This window comes from Arvicola amphibius, chromosome 11 (genome assembly GCF_903992535.2).
Source record: "Arvicola amphibius chromosome 11, mArvAmp1.2, whole genome shotgun sequence".
Classification (NCBI taxonomy): Eukaryota; Metazoa; Chordata; class Mammalia; order Rodentia; family Cricetidae; genus Arvicola; species Arvicola amphibius.
The window spans coordinates 73,043,994-73,067,521 of record NC_052057.2 but is presented as its reverse complement, the minus strand read 5'-3'; the positions used below and the strand labels follow the sequence as shown (position 1 = coordinate 73,067,521).

Here is a 23,528-nt window from a genome sequence, read left to right as displayed (position 1 = left end):
ACACACAGAGACAAAAACAAAGACAGACCACACAAAGGATCAGGCTTGCACCATTGAGTCACAAGTGCCTTTACCCAGAGAGCCATCTTACCAACACTTTTTCTGTCTTTTTAAAAATTTTGTCATTGAAACCATTGCGGAGATGCCAGATGGGCACTAAATATTTCATTTAAAAAGTGTTTCATTCGTGACACATCCACCTCCAATAACTGAATAGTCATAGTCCACTGCAAATGTGTGTAGGGAAGAGATTATTTTGTAAGTAACTTTTCTTTTTATAAATTTTGCAAAAGCAGATTGAAAAATAAGTCAATTGCTTTGAAAAGTAATTTAAGAAACCTTCAGTAAATATTTGGCTTTCATAACTCCTAGAAGTAACATAAGGGAAACAAAACTCGCTGGCTGGTGTTACATGCCTGGCCAGCCTGTTCTACAGAGCCACTTCCAGGGCAGCCTAAGCTACATAGACCTACACAGCTGTCTCAGAAAACCAAAGGTGGGCAGGGTCTGTGTTCAAGGCCACAGAAGGGAAGACTGGAAACAGCTGATTTCGTTAAAAATCTGCCCATGATAAAGTTGTTCCTTTAAAGAGGTGGCAAAATGCCTCTGTAGTCACAAGGCTCCCGTGTGCCATCATTTTATCTATCCTTGTTCTGACAGAAGTCTGGGAGGTCCAGACTCACTCTGAGTAGAGAATGACCCAGTTTTGTGTCTGAAAGTGATTCTAAATGAAAGAAATGGTCTTTCCCCAAGATAAACATTATTTGAAAGGTTTATGGCTCTTCACTAACTACTGAAAATATGGAAAAAAATCTGTGAAAATCTCCTGGGAAATCCTCTGTGTCAGCCCTTAGTATGGCCCAGGGTAGCAGAAGCAAGGATATTGCTCTCTTCCTCCTAAGGGCCGGAAGTGAGCAAGGTCAGATGGAAGTGTGTATTGCAGGAAGCCACAGCTTCGGAACAGTAACCAGGCAAACCAAAGTAGAACTGATTTCCAAAACAAGGCACAGGGCCTGGCAGGAACGTTGGCACCAAAAACATCCACAGTGCTTGGAGGCAAAGATCACTTTAAGATAATCTGCCTTCTACAATGCATGCTTCTTTAGAGGCTACACAGATTAGTGTGGATGGCTTCCTGGACCCAACCCGTAGGGACAGGGAAGTCAGACAGCTCCTGGTTGAGTAGCACTCAGAGAATCAATACTCTGGTCCCCCTTCGGCTGACTTATTTTTATGGCTCTGGAAGCAGTAGTCAATGCGGGCTGCACAGGGTCATCCTGGAAAGATTTTAGAAAGTGCCCACGCCCAACCTCACACCAAGCCATCAATACGGAATCACTGGGAGGTGGAGCACAAATACCAAGGAATTTTTGTGGTTTTCTACTTGTTCCCGAGCACACAGGCTTAAGAAATCACTGCTCTTCCTGGGCTATGCAGCACTGCAGTTAATGTCCAGTTATTGCATGTGTGTTCAGATGTCTAGAGCCTATGCTGCGGGAGCAAAGCAGGTGAGGGGCAGTGTAAAAAGTTGTACATGTTAACGATGCATTAAGATGATGGCTGTTCTTTCAAGGAGGCATTGCTTTGGCTCAGAGTCTTTTTTCACCAAAAGATGGTGGTGTTCCGAAAGGTGAAGGATTCAGGGATGTCTTCTTCAGGACCCTGCAGCTAGAACATGACCTGCCTATTTCTAACAGGTATTTGTGTGGCAGCATCTTTTGTAGCCTGTGTCTTTGTGTCCCTCACATCTTCTCTTTTTATAAGAACTGCAAGAGGCTCCTAGGGGACTCTGGGCAGCTTCCCTTTCTTCAAGGAGACAGTGTTTGGAAGAACCTGGTTATTGGTTCAAGCTGCAACCCTAACTCCTGTAGCTCATTTTAAACCTTTGACAGATTCTTCCTTCTCATTGTGTGGACTCCAGTCAGTAGTCTGGGGCCTGCCCTGAGACTAGTTTATTTCGGAACCTGCCCCTCTGCTGGTTTCTATCAATGATCAGTATGACAATCAGACTTTCGTCCCTCGGGGACATGGACTCCTACCTCCGCTCCTTTCAGACTAGGATTGCTGGCCTCATCTATTTGCCGTAACATTCAGGCAAGGAAGCCCCAAGGGGACCTCAGTACTTCACCTGGTTTCTTTTTCCCATAAGGTCACAAAAGCTTCATCGACAGGCAGATGCCAGGAACTATAGCTTACATTTCAGTGGGACCTCTGATTTGTCTCCAAGCAAAATCATTTCCTCTGGGGATCTTTAAAGCAACAGGAACAGAGATAAGAAGCATAAGGGAGTCCCAGATTGAGTCAGTGCAGCAGATGGACCAGTTTCTTGAGGCTGCCACAGCCAACTGCACCATCTGAGATCAAGTCTATCAGCGTTCCACAATACTGTAGTCTGAAATTAAGGTGTCCACAAGACATGCTTCCTCTGAAGGTTGTAGGGAGTGATTTTTTCCCATGTTTCCATCAGTTCAGATCATGGCTACCAGCTGTCCTAAGTGTCCCTTGTTTCTTTGGAGGCTCTACCTCTCTTTGATGACCCCTTCCTTTCCTTGACCGTCTACCTCTGTGTCTTTGTATACAGTCTTTCTCCTCTGACAATGATGTAAGTCACTGGGTTTGAGCCTCCTCTAATCCAGTATGACTCTCTTATTTTAATGATGAAATTGGTAATGTTTCATAGCAAAGTTACACTGTCATTTTGTGGGCACTATAGGTTAGGACTTTGTCCTGTCTTTTGAAAGTTACAATTCAACTCTCAGCAGATAGTATGCGCTATCCTTTTGGCTGTTACCCTGGGGTCCCAAACCTGTATTCTTCCTCGAGCTGACTTGCATCATGTAAGCTCTGTGGCATCCCTTCCTGGAAGGCATTGCTGAGCATTCATTTGCTGGTCTTTGGATGCTGGTCATCTTTAAGTAGAAACACTCAGTGCTGGTCTTTTCCTAAGTGTTCTCTTGCAAGTTTCAACTGCTTGTCTTCTAGAGGGAGTGGACTCCCACAAAAGCTGCCAGTGTTTGACATGTCTTTAAAAACTGTCTTCCTGTCTGCATGGAGTAGTTAATTTCCCTAGTCTCCTCCTGAGTGCTGTTTCTTTCTTTTTTTTTTTTTTTTGCTGTTTTTTTTCTCATTTTTTTATTAAAGATTTCCATCTCCTCCCCTCCTCCTCCCCCTTCCCTCCCCTCCCTTCCACCCATACCCCCACTCCACCCCTCTCCAAAGACAAAGAGCCATCAGGGTTCCCTTCACTATGTTAAGTCCAAGGTCCTCCCAGCTCCCCCTAAGTCCAGGAAGGTGAGCAACCAAACTGACAAGGCTCACAGTGAGCCCATCCATGCTGTAGAGTTCATGTTCATTGCCATTGTCCTTGATTTCTCAGTCCTCCTCCACCGTCAGCCACATTCAGAGAGTCTGGTTTGGTCCCCTGTTCCATCAGTCCCATTCCGACTGGACTTGGTGGTCTCCCGTTAGATCTGTCCCACCATCTCAATGGGTAAAAGCACTCCTCGCGGTCCTGGCTTCCTTGCTCATGATCTCCCTCCTTTTGCTCCTCATCAGGACCTTGAGAGCTCAGTCTGGTGCTCCTATGTGGGGCTCTGTCATTTTCTCCATCCAATGCCAGGTGAAGGTTCTATGGTGATATGCAAGATATTCATGAGTATGGCAATAAGATCTGGGCATTTCTGGCACCCTCTCCTCAGCTGCCCAAGGAACTAGCTGGGGGCGTCTTCCTGGACACCTGGGAACCCCTCTAGAGTCAAGTCTCTGCCAACCCTAGAATGGCTCCCTTAACTAAGATATATATATATATATATATATATATATATATATATATATACTGTTTCTTTTTTTAAAGGAGAATTTTGCAGCAAACATTGACAGTTTCTTTTACTTCCCTTTGAGTGTCTTTCCTCTCAAACTTTCCTTTTTTTAATATTTATTTATTATGTAAACAATATTCTATCTGTGAGTATGCCTGCAGGCCAGAAGAGGGCACCAGACCCCATTACAGATGGTTGTGAGCCACCATGTGGTTGCTGGGAATTGAACTCGGGACCTTTGGAAGAGCAGGCAATGCTTTTAACCTCTGAGCCATCTCTCCAGCCCTCAAACTTTTCTTAAAGTGTCATTAGAAGATGAATATTAGTTTTCCCATTGGACTTGATACAATATTTATAATTGAAGCAGTAAATAGCTTATTTTAAAAATGGACAAACAACTGGCAGGAATGATATCCCATTGTTTAGCTTGTATGTGGGTGTAGAGCTCCCCTCAGGAATATTGTCACAGGAATCACAAGGCTTAGCAAGCACTTCTGAGGAATTCTGACTGGCTGTCACCATTTCTGTGTGTGCACACTATCTTATTAACCAATAATAACGTCAATGGAGCTTTTGTTGCTCAATAGATTTACAAGGCACTCTGGAGAGACTCTTCTTTGCTCTTGTTCATCATGTGTTCATTGAGTCTGGTGCTCAACAAATAAAGACTATTTATTGTATGTTGTTCATAGTATCCTCTCAGTTCTCGTCTTTCTCCCCTCCCATTTCTTACCAGTCCACTTCCTCCCCCCACTTTCTCTTCTGTATTTTTATGTATCTATAAAACAAACAAACACACAAACAAACAAAACCCAGGATCCATAAATGAAGGAAAACATGTGACATGTTTGTCTTTCTGAGTCTGGCTTCTGTTGCTTAATGGGGTTATCCCCAGTTACATCCATTTTCCAGCAGGTGAGATGATTGTGTTTTTTCTTATTGGTGAATAAAAGTCCTCATTTTTCCATCTTCCATCTGTCTATGGACTCTGGCTGCTTCTGTAGGTTGGCTGTAGTGACTGTCACCACAGTAAATACTGGTGTGCTGATGTGTTCAGTAGACTCTGTCTGGAATATACCCGAAAGTCATATGGATGCATCTTATATTTCTTCTCCATTGATCAGTTTTGTGGAAAAGCTATGATTTTTTTTAATAAGTGGAAATATGGCTTACTGTGAGTCTTAATTTAACATTTAATTTTTCTTTATAATTAATTAGATGTCACTACCACCCTTTTATTTTTGCTAGCTGTTTAAATTTAATGGGATGTTTTATCTCCTCTAATTCAAAAGTGCTAACAATAAAACAAGCAAACTCAAATCATTTTTTAAATATTGTTTTTAATTAAATGCTTTTAAGTATGTTCTCTTGTTTTCAACCAAGTATGCGAATATAACCTTTTAGAACTAACTATATTAAATGCATAAGATGTAAAAAAATTAGGTAAGGAAACATCGGAGAGAACAAACTTTGAAGTTTGAAGCAACCATGGTTATTATATATTTAATCTGTTTTCCCTGAGATTAGAAATTTAGTTCTTAGAACACCATTATGTTTCATGTTAATTTAAATAACAATAAATAAACATAACATTTCACTAAAATGGGAGATACTGTTCTCCTTCCTCCTCTTGGCCATACAAATCTAATTTTTAAATACAGAACTCACCTTTTATTATTTTTCATTCTCTTCAACCTTATCAAGTGCCATAAAATTCTTGCCAAATCTTTTGGCAATCTTAGACAGTTCTTCTGTTTCTGAAGAAAAATAAGTTTTTATAAACTTTAATAGTTATATAAAATTTTCGTTGTTGTCAAGAGATATAATGAAGGTTCTCTTCTCCCCTTCCCTCTCCTTGCCATTCTTCTGAAGAAGCAGCTTTCTGTCTCCCCCTTTCCTTCTTCTCTCTCCTTTTCTACCCTCTCTTTCTTTCTATTTCTCTCACTCTCTCCCTCCCCTCCACACCCCTTTAATAAAACTTCACACTCAAAAATAAGATAGAATGAAAATGGGAATTAATAAGAACAGAAGAGTGTTCATTAAAATTATAGTCAGCTTTGTTTACATAATATTGTAGTGGGCTCCAAGGACAGCACTAGGCCCTGATGAAAGTGTATCTCAGATACACACTCATTTCCTCTAAAGCCCCTCCCCATTGCCCTCATCTTTCTGGTCTGAAGCCACAGACTCAAGTGTCCTCGCCTGAACCCTTGCTCAGTTCCCAGACTGTCTGCTTAGGTAAGCAAACACAATCCAGAGCTCAGGGACATTGACTTATTAACTTCCATGGAATATCTGGCGTGCTGCCCAGAACATAAAACTCTTTCAGTAAATGAGTTCTTATTTATTTTTATATTTTTATTTTATATTATAAATATCATAGACTCTCTCAATACTACCATTTAGTGAAATTCTCTCCCCACAACTGTCATAGTAGCTGCTCATTTTCCATGGGCAGCACGAGGACCCTGAATTCTCAGGTATTAATCTGCCCATCAATGGTGGCACAGCTCCTAAAAATCAGCCACAGGGGTTTCACCATTAGCTTCCCAAGGAAGAATGGAAATCGGTGTTGAACTATGTCTGTTGATAAACAGATGCCTCCTCAGATAAGACCTTGCTAACAGAAAACCAATTCCCACCCTTTAGCAGGAGTGAACCCCGTCTGTATTTGAGGCTGTCTCATCAGAAGGCTTCCCTTTACTCTTGCCCATATGCGGGGCCTGGAGACTGCTGGATCTTTTAAAGTTTTTCTAATTAATGTTTAAACTGAGAAGTGAAAGCATGCCAAACTTGAAAGGAAGCCACAAAGGTAGCTTCCTATGCTGGCTCCATGTTGCATGTGTCCTCTGAAATCTTTTTAATTGCAGGACAATTATGACTTTTCCTGAAGAAAAATTCAAATTTGGTAACATACATGAGAAATTTCAGTGTGACATGTACTAGATCTGAAATAATTAGGAAAAGGCCATAGTTCAAATTAGTAGTCACCTTGCTAGTGTTGCAAATAATAATAATAATAATAATAATAATCTGAAAATGGCAACTTTCTGTTAATTCATGGCACCACATTATTTACTTTACAAACTACTTCATTTAGCAGCTCTGAAAGAAAATGGTGGGTTTTTTTTTTTTTTTTTTTTTGTTTTTTTTTTGTTTTTTGAGACAGGGTTTCTCTGTGGCTTTGGAGCCTGTCTTGTAGACCAGGCTGGCCTCGAACTCACAGAGATCCATCTGCCTCTGCCTCCCGAGTGCTGGGATTAAAGGCGTGCACCACTACCACCCGGCTGAAAATGGTGTTTCTTTAAAATCAAAACTGAAATATTCCTTTGAAAATGAGACCTTGTGACTGGTGGGTGATTTACTTCAAGGGAAAAGGATTTACATTGCCAAATTACATCCATAGCTGCTCTGGCTGCTGGCAGCCTGCATATGAAACTTGGATTTCTGGGTTCAATTGTATGATTTGTGCCCCCTAAAAACAAACAAACATTAATAAAATGTTAATAAAATAAAGAAAACTATGTTAAGAAAAATACTTTTAAGTGACTGAGATGTTACACGTGTCTTTTATCCTGACTCACCATTTGAGTAAAAACTCTGTTCTGCAATTTCCCTGTATCCAGCTGTGCTTTCTGTTACCTCAGTAACGTTTAACTGAGTAACAAAATGTGAATATGAACGAAGACGTGTATGGGTGTGCACACACATGTACATACACACAGTACTAATTAAACTCAGGTCTAGTACACACTACACATGAACTCTACCACTGAGCTATACTCCCAAAGCTTACAATTTTGAGACAGTCTTACTGTGTAGTTCATGCTGCCCTTGACTCTCTCTGTGCCTCAGGCTGGTCTGAATTGGCCTGCCTCTACCTCCTGGGGACTAGGAATACATGCCTACTCTCAGCACTGTGGGGCTCAGGCCAGAGCCATAGCTCCATGCTGCTGCCACCAGCAGGCCAAGGACTTGTTTTCAGAGGCATCTATCGAAGTAAAGTTGAGGTTCTTTACTGAACCACAGGACAGAAGTGAACAATGAGTCAGCATGAAATACAATTAGAATTTATGAATAAGCCATCTTTTTATAGATTTAAGATAGAAAAAGATGGAGCCACTTTGAGGTGGCTTCTCAGGAAAGAGTTGTGCCTGATTGTTTTAGCCATAGCTGTTGGGAGGCTTTGCTTGGCTTCTGTGGTCGCTTCCATGAGTCACTAAGGAAAACCTCTGAGTTCTCAGTAAAAAAGGGCATATGTTGTTTCTGCAGCGCTTTGGTATGGTTACAATCTGATAAGGTAAAACCATGGATCCCAGAGGTCACAGAGGGAGATTCTCAGAATACTGCAGGTTTGAAGTTGGCAAAGGAGGAAACTATATGGCCATACATGTGTATATACTTAGGCCTTAAGCACAGTTCATTGATATTTTAGTATTCTTAATTCAAGTCTCTCTATGTAAAATGAGTATTACCTCTGTGTAGGCAACTTTCACAAGAAGTTTGCTGAGGTTCTTATCTCTTGTCTTTCAAAGACTTTAGCCAGACTCCTTGCTGAAGAGGTGTTTTTACTTTCCATGTTTCCCCAATTTCCTTGTCTTTCTATCCCACCTCAATTTCCTCCTATGAGAATCTGATTCTTTAAGATATGCTGATGACTAAAGATCCATTTCCTAGAATTTATGGGTTAATCAGGGCATAGACAGTCCTTACACAGGCACCAAAAGTGTCAACCTGCCTGGTCTGATGGGGATAAGAGAATGTCCAAGGAGCTATAAGACCAGAACATAATCTCATCATAATCTTCTCATTTGTAAGAATCTATGTCATTAACTCCTGCCATCAATGGCATAAATGACACATCATGCAGCAGATGGTTGTGTGTAATTAATAAGATTAAAACTGAAAATAGCAGGACCTTTTATCAAGAGATACATCCCAATGATGCTAGTAAATCATTAAAACATAAGCAGAAAGTGACATAGATTTTGAGTATGTAAATCTTGGAGCTGAGGACACATGCTAGTGCCTTTCTCAGGTATATTTTCCCAACAGTCTGCTTTAATAATAGTTCTAGTTTCCCTTACAGACACCTCAGAATAGCAAGGGAAGGGCTTTCAAGTTTCTGCATCCTCTTAGCTTTTCAGTTTAGAAGTAAGATCCCTTAGGCTGTTAAAAAATGACTGTTACATATTAAGAACATAACAAAACACAGAATTATTTCAGAGAGTGGACTCCAGTGTGGAACAAATTTAGTGGGATAGTGTAAGTGTGTGGTCATTGAGTATATATCAACAGCTTCTTAAAGGAAAGAGATGAAGCAAACCAAATAGAGGATCATTGATAACTTTGGATTAGTTTATAATGGCATTTAAGAAGTTAGGACATATTTTTTTCTTGAAGAAATATTTTAAGTCTTCTGAGGTTCACATGTCTAAGAGACTGTTGAGGCTGTAAAGCCATAGAAGGTAGAGCTTTTATTATAGGGAATAAGGCTTTATCTTAGTTTATTTCTTTTTGATCCAAGTGTGGTAGGTGTCCATCCATCCTGCACAAGTGTTAGCAAATACTAGAAGGTATACAGAGAGACATCTCTACCCATGTGGGTTGCAGATGGCTTAGAGAAGAAATGAAATTCAGGAGCATATTGATTGAGAAAATTCTCTTGTTTAAGGTCCTTTATTTTCGTACAGCTGGGTGAACATGAAGAACTAGAAAACCATGTTTAGAGTCAGTGTAAAAATTGACTCATTTCTTTTCCCAGTTAGACAGCTCTGGTTGAGTTGACAAGTTCAGCTTTGGGAGTTGGGTTATTGGGAGAAAGGCTTGTAGCTTTTCCTTCCTCCTGGAAGCCACTATTCATTCCTGCCTATCAGGTCCCAGCTGCTTCCATCTCTAAACAATTGTACATGGGTTCATTAAGGGTTCATCTTTTAAGTCAGGTCCACTAGCATAGACTTGTGATCTATGGGCACCACCCCGGAGTGAGCTAATTTGTTTGTTTCCAGAACTTGAGCAAGGTTAGTAGGCTTAATGTGGTAAACCTTAAAGATCAGTTTTGGTGATTCCAAATAAAGTGCTTGGTTTTAGTTAACCAATGGTATCTTTTGGTTTCAAAGATGCTATGAACTTGGTGAGGATTTAGGGAATGAGTTCAGTTGCCCTATCTGCTGCCATCTTTGTAGCTGTTAGAGCTCACAAATGCCCTGGCCTCTCACACACTATAGAGTCCAGCTGCTCAGAAGCATAAGCTCCAAGTCAAAGAATGTTCCTCGTGTTTTGGAGCCCCCTCTATGCTTTATTTCTATGCTATGTAAAAGGCAAAGGCTTTCTTCTAGATTGGGACGTCTCAAGGCTTGGGATGGTAACAGTAACTTAGTTGGCTTTTGGAAGCTCTGTGGTTCATTCATCTGTCACAGGGTTTCAGAGACCGATATGAGTAGCCTTCAAAAGAGACTGGGCTCTGAAGCCAGTGTGTAGACTCTGAGTTCTACAGGAAGCAACCATGCTACAAAGGCTCCTAGCTGGCTCTGTGCTATCTTTTAATTAAGCCATTGGGGCATCTCCCTTTTAGAGGTTAGAGCTCTGTCCCAGAGTTCAGATTGACAACTTAATTTCCACATTTGTGGGGAACTTTGAACCTTTTATTGAGGCACACAATGTTCTACAACCTTTAGAAACTATTTTTAATTATGTACTTGTTAGATTTTTTATTAAGAATTTTTAAATACAATCTTTTTTCATTTTAATAGCTATCCCCATTCCAACTCCCTCCCTTCCTCCTGTCCAACCCTTCTCCCATTCTATCTCCCCCATACTTTCCTCAGAAAGGGGAAGACTTCCCGTGGGGAGTCAACAAAGTTTGACACTTCTCCTAGAGGTAAGACCAAAGTCCTCCACCCTATATCTAGGCTGAGTAAGGTCTTCCTCCAAAGAGAATTTGCTCCTAGACTTCAGTTCAAGTACTAGGGATAAATCCTAGTCCCACTGCTAGTGGTCCTACAGACTACCCAAGCCTCACAACTGCCCCACTCCCCCACATTCAGTGGGCCTAGTTTGGTTCTATACAGCTTCCCCTCACTATCGATCCAGAATCCGTGAGCTTTCACTACTTGGGTAGTTTAGGTCAGATGTTTCTGTGGGTACTACCATCGTGTTCTTCATCCCTTTGCCCATATTATCACTCTTCCCTCTCTTGGACTGGTATCCAGTAGCTGGGCCTAGTCCTTCATTGTAGATCTCGATGTCTGCCTCCATCAGATGCTGGATGAAGGTTCTATGATGACAATTAAGGTAGTCATCAATCTGATTACAGGGAAAGGCCAGTTTAGGCGTCCTCTCCACTTTTTCTTAGAGGCTTAGCTGAGGTCATCCTTGTGAATTTCTGGGAATTTCCCTAGTGCCATGTTTCTTGCTAGCCCCATAATGGCTTCCTCAATCGAGATATCTCTTTCCTTGCTCTCCCTCACTGTCCTTCCCTGTTCTAGAACATCCTATTTCCTCATGTTCTCCTCCTCCCTTTCCCTCCCCTTCCATCCTCCATTTCCCTCCCACACACACTCCCAATTTTCTCAGGAGATCTTGTCTGTTTCCTTTTCCCAGGGGGATCCACATATGTCTCTCTTAGGGTTCTCCCCCTCGTTACCTAGCTTCTATGGGATCAGGGTCTATATGCTGGTTATCCTTTGCTTTATGTCTAATATCCACTTATGAATGAGTACATATCATGTTTGTCTATCTGGGTCTGGGTTACCTCACTCAGGAGGGTTTTTGCTATTTCCATCCATTTGCATGCAAATTTCAAGATATCATTATTTTTTAATCATTGAGTAGTACCCCACTGTGTAAATGGACCACATTTTCTGTATTCATTCTTTGGTTGAGGGGCATCTAGATTGTTTCCATGATCTGGCTATTATGAATAATGCTGCTGTGAACACCGTTGGGCAAATGTCCTTGTGGTATGAGTGTGCATCTTTTGGGTATGTGCCCAAGAGTGGTATTGCTGGATCATAAGGTAGGTTGATTCCCAGTTTTCTGAGAAATCACCAAACTGAATCCAGAGGGGTTATACAAGTTCGCATTCCCACCAGCAGTGGAGGAGTGTTCCCCTTACTCAACATCCTCTCCAGCATAAGCTATCGTTGGTGTTTTTTATCTTAGCCATTCTGACAGGTTTAAGATGGTATTTTGATTTGCATTTCCCTTTTGGCTAAGGATGTTGAACAGTTCCTTAAGTGTCTCTCAGCTGCTTGCAATTCATGTGTAGCAAATTCTCTGTTTAGATCTGTACCCCATTTTTGATTGAATTATTTGGTAATTTGATGTCTAGTTTCTTGAGTTCTTTATATATTTTGGAGACCAGTTCTCTGTCCGATGTGGGATTAGTGAAGATCTTTTTCCATCCTGTAGGCTGCTGTTTTGTCTCAGTAAATGTGTCCTTTTCTTTACAGAAGATTCTCAGTTTCAGGAGGTCCCATTTGTTCATTGTTGCTCTCGGTGTCTGTAGTGCTGGGATTATATTTAGGAAGTGGTCCCCTGAGCCCACACCTTCAATATACTTGTGACCTTTAAGCTTCATCTTTTGTCAGCCTTTTTGTGACTTAGCCCTTTCTGTGAGACAGGCTCAAGTTTTCTGCTTTCTTCACTTTTCTCTTTACTTTGGAATATCTCTTCCTTCAGGGAGGAACTTTTTTTTAAATCTAGAAGCAGTGCCTTTTCTTTTAACCTTCTTTACGAGAAACCTATTTCAGACCCATCCCTCCATTGTGCTCTTATAGCATCTATACATTTTTCCTCTTTGAAGTCTCTTTTTTTTTCAAATCAGGGACTTTAATTCTTTAACTGCTGTATTTTATGACAGGTCACACAAACTCTGAATCTTCATGGTAACACTGTACAGGGCCACTGGGCAGTCACCATGCTGTGGGCATCAGTCCATTCAAAGATAGATATTCTTATCTAAGATGCAACATGCCCAAGGTAACTGTTCCTTAATTTTAGGACAGTGAGCCAAGCAATTTCATTTGAAATTTTTGAGTTAATAAATACAGATATTTGAATCTACTGAATTAGTCTATTGGTGTTTGATTAATAGCCTTTAGACCTTAAACTAATCAATATTTCCAATTGGGTTTTAAACTTGTCAAGGGACTGTTTCATACAGATCAACAGAATACCAAGAGGTCCTGCAGAGGGTTTCCCATTTCTTCATAACAAAAAGATTAGAACTCTAGGAAGAAATAAAGTTTGAGAAAAAAATTGCATCTCACAGTCTTCACTAAATTTTAAAGTTTAAATTCTAAATTTTAAATTTTAAATTTAAAGCACACTAAATTTTATAGTTTGGGCTCCCGTCAACACTGGTTATGACAAGCACTTTTAGAAACGGCTGTAGTTTTCAAGGAAAGGCAAGAAGGGGGCCCCTGTTTTTAAAAACTTAATGGATATTTGTAGTCACTTGAGGGGATTTTCTCTGAGAGTCCTGGAGCAGCTTCAGTCCTCCAGGACAGCCAGTATTAGGGGTAAAGACCACCCCCTTCCCTTTGGGATGGAACACTCTTATTTCCAGTGCCAGTCCTCTTTACCCTAGTTTTTAGACCCAGTTTTAGACAGTCTTTCAGTTCCCTGGGAATTGTTTGGAGTCCTCTTCAGCCTAGGATTTTCAGAAAGGCAGGATCTTTCCTGATTGGAAGATTCACCATTTCCCATTAAGGCTACCACTGTAGCCTGTTCCTGGGCCTCTTAGGCTGCCATTCTTGTGTTCAGTTCTTCAAATCTCCAAAAGCCAAATTTAAAAACTGACGTAAGGATATCTGACTGGAGAAACTGGTTACTGACTATATTTTATCATCATCATCATCATCATCACCACCACCACCATCATCATCATCATCATCCATTTGAAAGCTTCCTTTAATTCTAGAGCAGATTGATGAAATAAGCACCTAAAAATTATGACCCTAGGAAAAATCTAAATGTTTTAATTATACTTAGTGTAATCATATAGATGTTATCTTTAAGTTTCATTTTTATCAATATTCTGTGACTCAGCTCTTTCTGTGAGACAGACTTAAACCTTCTGCTTTCATCTTTCTTTTCTTTCCTTTGAAATGGTCCTTTATGTTTGTGACAAACTTTGCTCCCCCCCCCCTCCTCCTCCTCCTCCTCCTCCTCCTCCTCCTCCTCCTCCTCCTCCTCCTCCTTCTCCTTCTCCTCCTCCTTCTTTTTTTGAGACAGGGTTTCTCTGTAGCTTTGGAGCTTGTCCTGGAACTTGTTCGTGTAGACCAGGCTGGCCTCGAACTCATTTAAATGTGTACACCACCACTGCCCAGCTCAAAACCTTCCTGATTAACCTTCTTTGCCAAAATCTGTTCATTTCGTATTCTTCCACTACTTTGCACTCTCACGTTGTCGAGAACTTTCTGTCCCTTTTTTCTTAACTGCAGGCCCCTTTCTGTCTTATTTTCCTTTAAAAACTTAAAGCCTAGAAACTGTGAATAGAACATAGGCCAAACATGTTAACAGCCCAGGAAACATTTTTATTTCCTTTTACAAACTAATTTAAGTGAACCAGTCTATTAGCAAGTTAATTCCTATAATAGCGGCTACTCAGAAGGTGCCTTTTAAAGAAAGCATTGGCTTCTCTTTTGGGTCCACGAGGCAACAAAGGCATGAAAGAAGTCCAGCATCTCTGCCTTCATCCCCTGCCTGTCTCCTTCCCCCAGATTGCCTGTTTGCTTCTTTATGTATGCTTGTCAATCACATAAAAATATCTGCCTAGTTATTTTACCCTTCTGTCAAGCTGACAGCACAGAGGTAAGTTGTGGTCACAAACCTTGGAACAACAGAGTGTTCCAAGTGATGGTAGTCATGTATCCTGGTGAGGCTGCACCCTGGAATATAAATAGACATCTTCTGAGGATCAACCTGTCAACTCAAGCAGGGAGAACTTCTCTGAACCATAGTTTAGAACCAGAACTGAGACAGCATTGATCAGACCTTAGCCTGTCTGACCCAAGACTGCCGAACTATATGTTTTTATTGTCTCTTGTTTCAGTCCAATCTAAAGCGCATGTCAGTAACCCAAAGATGGATTTGAGATAAATGGATTTCATTTGTCCATTCTACCTGAGGCACACTGACCAATCTACCCCATTGTTCCTCCCCATCAATCATATCTTTAACAGGTGCACTGGGATTGGAGGCTGAGCATAGCCTGTTTGGAAACTAGAGCCAGCAATGTTACCTTAAAACTCCAGTTACACCACGCAATAATTCACACTAATTTAACATTTTTAATTTATGCAAACATGCACTTAGAAACCAATTTGCTACCAACCAAACAATATACAAATTTATAAGGACATTTTGAGTGTTAAGTCCCAAGGAAACCCAGGACAAATGGCTGACTGAGGTACCTATTAATAGAACAAAGTAGACTCTTACTGCCAGTCTCTCCCAGCATTGAAAAGTACCTGGTACAGGACTGGCTCCTCTGGCATGTCTCACTCCCTAGCCTGCCCTGAACTTCCCAGTCCCTGAGCCTCACTTCTTTCCTCCCAGCTTCACTTTCTTATATAGCTCACTCGTTTTGGCTATCTGCTCTCTTGATGCCCTTGGTCCTCAGCTCCAAAACTTGTCACTTCATCTGTTATCCTCTCTCCTATTGTGATTTTTTTTCTCTTTGTCCCCAACTCCCGCTCCTGCCCTACCCATGGCCTGGTCTATTCTGAGGACCACGTTCAGTCTAGACTTCTCTAGATGCCTCTGGTTCTTTTCTCCCTCAGATTTACAATAAAAACCTTCTCAATCCTGCCTAGGATGGTCATTCAATGAAAGCAGTATATATAAAGGTATAGACATATATATATAAATGTAACAACAAAATGATTATAGTGTGTTTAGACTATTTATCATGCAGCAGTATTAGATTGTTGTTCTATTTTTTCTCCATTGCACAAAACAGTCCTGCACCTAAAATCTTATATATCCAACAATTCATAATAAAAACAAGACAGAAAGTTTGCGTCTCAGAGGCAAAGAGCCTAACCTAATTTATTATGAGCCTCACGTGAATACCCAGTAAGAGCAAAATGGTCAAAGAGTGAAATCGTTCAGCAGACTGCAGTAGTTTTTCCCATTTCAGAGCTGGACAGCACAGGCTGATGCCCTAGAGATGGGAATATTTCCTGTGATGCCTTTACTTAGGCCAAATTCCTTCACTTAAAAAAAAAAACCTTATAATGAGGCTAAACTATAGTCTGCATGTTCTCTTGTGTGTCTGAAAGGGAACGGATGGAAAGGAAAAGATAATAATGCTCACTCTGAGTTCCCCACCTGGGCTGCTTCACCAGCCTTTGCAGTATTGCCATGAGTTGGGCAGCCCCAGAGCTTGCGCGGCTAATTTCCCTCTGTGTATCCCTGGAAACCATCTCTATACATCACTGTCTTCCTATGTTTTAGCACATTACAAAGGCATGACTAGTGCATGTGGACCTGTGTAGTTTAAATTTGTCTTTATCTTAGAGCAGTGGTCTTCACCCTCCCAGTGCTGTGACCCTTTAATACAGTTCCCCATGCTATATTTCACTGTACTTTATCACTATAATTTTGTTACGTTTATGAATCACAATGCAAATATCTGGTATGCAGGATAAATGATATGCCACTCATGTTGGGGTGGCAATCCATAGATCGAGAATCACTGCCTTAGTAAGTTTTGAAAGCACTTTTGATAAAAAAAAAAATTATGTATCTTGGGAGAACGTAGAGCTGAAAACAGGGAATCATGCTTTCCCAAGGAGACAAGTTGAGGATGAACATCAAGCAAGAAATAGTGAAAGAGGTCTGCAGAGCTGCTGTACCTGAGGCTGCTAGCTTTATAGAAAGAAGTTAAAGTAAGGAAGTACAGTATGGGAGTAGTAGTTTCAGGACGGATCTGGAGAATGGCATGCATGGAAACAGCCATTCTTAATACATTTAGGCTTTATAATTTTCCACTTAGCAAGGCTTACTTTTTTTGATGTTACCCTAAAGTCACTTCTCCTCGATGGGGTCTCTGGTCAATCTCTTGATGACAAGAGAATGGCTTTGGATGTTGTGGTAAATAGACCTTACAGGGAGATCTTCGCAGGTAGCCACGATTGTTCCTTCTGGCCCCGAATGGATGTTGATAACTCTAGAGGAAAACCTGCCTACAGACCTCATTATAGTCCTTAAACATCATGTGGGGCTTTCGACTTTCTCCAAGAAACAGAAAAGCTCAGGTGACATACAAGCTAGGAGCAGAGAGTAGAGCTGTTCACCAGCAGTCAAGAAAACTCACCAACATTTCACTAGTGTCTGTGGGAGAAGGGCATGGGCCAGAGAAACATCTCTGTGCTGCTACTTACAGCCGACTAAGAGGTAACATTTGGGGACCTTTACCCAAGTGATGCCAGAATTCCTAACGGGTTTATTTATATGGTTAACATAGATTTAAGTGTGGACAGCAATAGGAGAAGGATTTAGTCAAGCTTCTGTGAAGCCTTCTTAAGAGGGCCGTGTGTGTCTTCAGAAGGGTCATGTAGAAGATTTTGGTGATTTGGGGAATTTACTGCTTCAAGTGTTTCTAGGCAATTCCTGTGTCCTTTGGTGAGTGGGATCATGAAGTTCCCTGGACGAGAGTGTGTGATGTACTAGTTTCAGTTCTGTTACTATGATCAATGTGCAGACAGGAGCAGCCCTAAGAAAGAGAGGGTTTGTTCTGTTCACAGTTCCATCACTGGGGAAGTCAAGGCATGAACTGGAAGCTGACAGTTATGGGTTCCAGCCCCTCATTTAGGGGAGTCAGAGCAGACACTAGGAGCAGTTAGCCATAGCCAACATTGAGAGCAGAGAGAAGTGAATGAGGACCAGCCTACCACACCGCTCATTCTCTTTCCTTTTATACAACTTATGATACAAACCCAGGGAACGATGCTGCCCACTTTCAGGCTGTGGTTCCTACATTAGGAACACAAATAAAACAGTTACTACAGACATCTCTACAGGCAGTTTGTATTGAAACCAGTTTTTCTGGGAGATTCTAGATTGTGTGAAGCTGACCCTTGCAACCCTCATGGGTAGAAAGACTGCCCATGGGATTTAAGATCCAGTTTTTATTGTAAATGGTGTTTATTGTCCTGCATATGGGAGATTCCCAGATAACTGCAGGTTTACAGTGGGAAAAGAAGAAAGTCCGTATTTGGTCATGTGAATTTAGGCCTTTGTCATTGCTACTGTTAGTCGCAAAAGATCCCAGTAGCAAAGGCAGATCATTACGGCCAAGACCAATGAAAGAAGTCCTGTATAGCCCAGATGGGTGCTGAAGATGCCAAAAGAGAACAAGGAGATGGCTTTGTTACTCGAGTATCAGTGTAAAAACACCACCTCTGAGGGTGCCCTGGACTCTCCCATGTTACTGCCCCCAACAGAGGCAAGCAGTGGTGACGGCAGAGAAAGGAGCGTATGTCACTGTAGCCATGTATGGCAGTACACGTCAAGCCCAGGACTGGCCCCGAGTCTGTCATAAGGGCCTGATAGGAAGTTTGAGATTTTGTAGACAAGAAACAAACGAGATGGCTAAAGCCCGCATAAATGACATGTATGTGATAGCGGGCATGGGCTTCCAGAGAAGCCATCACCGCCATCACCGTTATCGCTCAAGATGAGTACTCTGCTTCTCACATGGGGCTAACTCAGTGTGGAGAAGTGCCATTGTCTGGGACATGTTGTGGCTGCCATAGACTCATGTGTTCCCCCATAGACTAATGTGTTTGGGCACATGGTCCCCAGTTAGGGGCAGTTCTGAGCCCTTTAGGATAGTGGTTTTCAACTTGTGGGTCACAGTCCCTTTGGAAAACTTGGACCTCTGAAAATATTTGCATTACAATGCACAGCAGTAGCAATATTACAGTTATGAAGCAGTAGTAAAAATAGTTTTAGGGTTGGTGGTCCCCAAACATGAGGAACTATGTTCAAAGGCTGCAGCATTAGGAAAGTTGAGAACCATTGCTTTGGGAAGTGGTACTTGCTAGAGGAGGGGTGTCACACAGAGTAGGGTTTCTTTGAAGTTTAATACCCCAGCAAAACTTCCCATTCTCTCTCTTGGCTTCCTATGTGTGGCTGATATGTGATGCTCTGCTTCTTGACTGACAGGCCAGTCTCATGCCTCCTGAGTGCCAGGCCTGCCTCATGTTACTGCTGCCATGCATCCTTGCCATCACTGCCTATGTCCCCTTTGTAACTATAAGCTAAATAACTCTTTTTTTAAGTTGCTTTTTGTCAGGGTCTTGTGTTACAGCCACAGAAGTGTAACAAGGCTGCGGAAGTGACTTCATCATGGGGGCTCCTGTCCTTCAAGGCCTGTTCCTTCAAGGAAGTTTGATCTCTTATCGTGAAGATGGTTGTTGATCAGTCCTATCATTCCTAGAATCTGACGTAACTACAGAAGGAATGACATTAGAAGAAGTTGCTATATGAGGCAAAGGCAAAGTAGACCAAAGTGTCAGAAAATATAGCGGGTCAGGCCAGTAGCAGGGGTCCTTCTTCAGCTTCCACCCTAAGCATCTCCCCCTTCTCTGTGGGATCACTTGCTGTGTTTTTCTGTCCCAGACAGCAACCACAGTCTGAAAACATTAAATAGAAAATTTTAGAAATAATTGATACGTGGTTTCAATTGTGTGCCATTCTGAATAGTAAGATGTTTGTCTAACCTGAGCATGAATGATTAGCCTTTGAGTGGCATCTCCATGCTTGTGTGAGTCACCTACCCAAGAACCTCTCAGTGAACCGTAGCTATTAGGTCATTGACTATACAGGGTCTTAGTGTTCAGTCTCAGCTAACCCTGAGTAACGAGTAATTGTCTCAACATGCAAAAATAATGATGCTGGCAATTGGGATGTGCTAAATAGAGGCATAGAATGCTACCTTCCTGGGAAAAGGTTAACACTGAGAAAGATGTGGAGTAAGATTAGCTCCTCTACTCCTATCATTGTGCGGTTGAAGAATTCTTGTGCTATCACACACTGCTGGAGTTAAAGCCACAGAACATAAGTGCTTAGTGAAAATGGAAAGGGCATTACACAAGTGTGTGTGTGTGCTTTGAAAATCCAAACAGTCTCCAGTAGAACCCCTGGTTTCAGCATCTGCTGTAGGTCTGACATGCAATGCATCCCGCATCCTGTGGAGGAAAGACTATTGCGTGCATGTCCGTGGAAACAAATTGGGAGAAAGGTCTGATGGTAAGGGTGACAAGGGAACGAGGATGAGATTGCTGTGCGAATTTATCCCAGTGATTTGTGCAGGGATCAGAAGCTCTTATGATTTCATCCCTTTCTCTTCGTGGGGCAGAACAGGGGATGTGCATGCAAATGCAGATTTCTACCCCCTCCCTTTACCTCCACTCCTACCTTCTCGTTCCACCCCCTCCCACAGTACAGGTATGGATACACAATGCAGGCTTCTGTTTTGGATGCAAATTCCCTTTACAAAAGACTTAAATTTTACTTTGTTTTCAGAATACTTCTTGGCTCTGCAGTTTCTCAAAATAATCAACTGAAAATAATGCTCGAATTTGGGGGTAGCATTTTCTAGTCTTCTACAATGCATTCAAAATGTTTCAAAAATAGAAGATAGTCTAAACCAGAAATTTCCTTTGCCTACTTAACAAGAAAACTAATTTCACCAACTGCTTGATGTATATTTCGAGAGCACAGGGCACATTTTCGTTCGTTTCTGGAGGCATCTGTTGCATGTGTGTTCATATTAGACACTCTGGTGTAGCTGTTGGAAATCAGCAGGGTTAGAGGCAAGGCACAGAAACTGAGTCGCAAGACTGTGTGTGAACGGTTAACTTGTTTCTGCAGCCTTGGAGAGCATGGAAGGATATTGCTATAGAGACAATGTTTCCGTGGAACAGTTTCAAGCCCAGATAAACGCCACCTCCCTGGAAAAGGTCAGACAGTACAATCAGAAGCTCAGGTATGTAATCTCCACTCTTGTTGACTTAGCCTTGCTTTTCCTATTGGGCTGTCTGTTTTGGCCACATGAGCAGGATTTGTAACATTTTTATTAGCTTAGATTATTGATATTTCCTTTGGTATTTATAATGTTTAATGTCTCATATACCCTAATGGCTATGCCCCATGAAAATATAAGAAAAAGTTTTAGAATGTTGTGTGCTGACGTTTTAATTTCTAGAGAAAATGAAGGGATGTGATTTAAGTATAGCAGGGGAAATTTCATTATTTTATCTTATGGCGACATCTACAGAAAGGGTCATTGAATTGCTGGGAAAATACTTTCTTTCACGTGCCACTAAACAGCTGTCCCCTTCCATGGGGGCAGAGAAGCTCCAGATGAAGATATGACAGCGATATGCATGTTTTTTGAAAAATATATCTTTATCCGAGTAAATGACACTTGACTTTTAATATTATATGTCTTTCTACACCATGACTGTGTTGTTATTATAGACATTAGCAGAGATGGAAGTTTTGAGGATGGACTCTTCCCTCATGGTTGGCTTTGAACCTAACCTATTTCCCTGGTAACACCACAAAAGGAAAAGTCAGCTCCCCTCTCCTCAGGACTTAAAATAATATATGGTAGACTGGTGATATCAGGGTTTGGTTGAGACTCACTAAGGGAAAGCGACCTCCTCCTGACTCAAAGAATAGAATCTGCTTCCTAGCTCAGGTCCTGCCTGGATACTTGGCCTTCTCATTGGCCCTAAGATTAGAACATTGTGCACTACTGTCTTCTGCAGCTGGGCCTGACAGTCACCTGGCTAGAACACCAAAGCTGAAGCTGTGCTGAGGAGACAGGAGGAATAACTATCTCCCATTGAGATGATGTACTTTCACTGCAGAGAAGCCCTTGGTGCCCCATGCCACACTGCTAAACGTGCCGGTTTTTGTTCTCCCTTCTTTTAGATCCTAGTCAAAAGGCTGAGCTTGCTGGGGCTTTTTTTTTTAACCTATGTTGGAAGGTGTTTCTGTCCCCTCCCTTTCTACTATGCAGCTGCTTTGCTAAGCATGAGGGCTTTCTTGGACCCAAACTCAAAATGGAGTGACGTTTTCTTCCTCTTCACCATCTCCCTACTCTGTGCCGTTTCTGAGATTTACATCTAGCCGGTCCTATTGTTTTTCCTTCCAGACTCTAATAAATTGATCCTCAAGATTCCTTCTATGTCCATTTAAAAATTCTTTTATTAGTAAGACGAAGACTCCAAAGGGGGAACCACAGATTTCCTTGATAATATAATAGCAAGGAAAATGACTTATAATCAGTAGAAGGGAACTGCACTGTAAGTTAGAAGCTTTTATTTTCTGCAATTATTGGAAGATCTCTCTCTTTCTCTCTCTCTCTCTCTCTCTCTCTCTCTCTCTCTCTCTCTCTCTCTTTCTCATGAACTGGTTGACAGATCACTTGTAATATTACTTTAAAAATTAAACTTTTTAAACACTTTGAAAGTTAACATACAAAATAATATATTTCATTATAGTATTTTCATGCATACATATGGCACTATACTTTATTCTTATTCATTCTCTCTCCCTGGGGTCCTCTTTCTATGCGCCCCCTTCTCTCTGCCCTCCTCTGATTGATCCCCTTCATTCCAGCTAAATTCTTCCCTCCTCTACTTGCATGTCTCCTGCATTCCATTACTGTGTTTTCCTTATCTCCACCCTCTCCTGAGGTCTCTTCCTCCCATCTCATGATCCTCTTTATAATTTCATGATTTTACACACACACACACACACACACACACACACACGCACGTATGTGTGCTGAGAGGAAGAGAGTGAGGACACAAGAGAAAGTTACAGATTTATAATGTCATCCTATAAGACAGTGTGGTGCCTAGCTTTATGATTCTGGCTTATTTTGCTTATCATTTATTTTTAAAGGAAAAAAATGTCCTAGCTTGAGTCTTTGTAACTCAAAAATAATATTGTGCCTCCCTGCTACACACATACACACACACCACCACCACCACACCACACACACACACACCACCACCATCACATCATATACACAACACACACACACACGCACACACACACACACATACACTCAACACACAAATATACTCTGTGAGTAGTCTGAAGATTGAAGATTAAATTAATTCCCAAAATGACCAGCAGGGGGTGTTTGTTGGTCCAGGTGATTTTCTTCCTCTAGTAATATACACCTGTCCCTTCTCCAGTGCTCTCTGCTTCATCTGCCATTTATCATTGTTAGGAAATTTTATGTTCCTAATTTTTTCAATTATTTATTTCCTCTTCCTTAGCAAACTTAATCTGAGATTCTGATGATTCATTTTCAATTGGCTTCTCCTATTTCAATTTTGTTTCCTTGTCTATATCACTGTTCCTCAGAGCTACAAAATGTACTAACTCCTTTCATAGAAAAGAAAAATGTTAACCTTAAATCCATAGTCAATTTGTTCCTAATTCCCTAATAAGAAGCATTGGCTTAGGAAGCTTAAGTTCGGCCTTGAGAAAATCTTTCCATTGATGATAGTTAGAGGAGAATTTTGCCTTCCCAGGTGGTAAAATATATCCCTAGGTTGTTTTTGAACTATATACAAAATCGAAGCTTTTCTATAGAACATGCAGGCTTGAGTATGCATCTGTAGACTCATTTTAAGAAAATGGACCATTGCTGAAGCATCCTACTTA

The 23,528-nt window shown here is 41.3% G+C and overlaps 1 protein-coding gene across 2 annotated transcripts in view; it reads left to right on the top strand.

Moving 5' to 3' along the window:
- Positions 1-23,528, top strand: part of Prex2 (phosphatidylinositol-3,4,5-trisphosphate dependent Rac exchange factor 2) — a 274,501-nt gene that overhangs the window by 194,399 nt on the left and 56,574 nt on the right. For both annotated transcript variants that reach the window (XM_038347373.2, XM_038347374.2), the window contains one exon: positions 20,709-20,823. In XM_038347373.2, the coding sequence (XP_038203301.1) occupies positions 20,709-20,823 (115 nt within the window). The remainder of the gene's footprint in view (positions 1-20,708; positions 20,824-23,528) is intronic.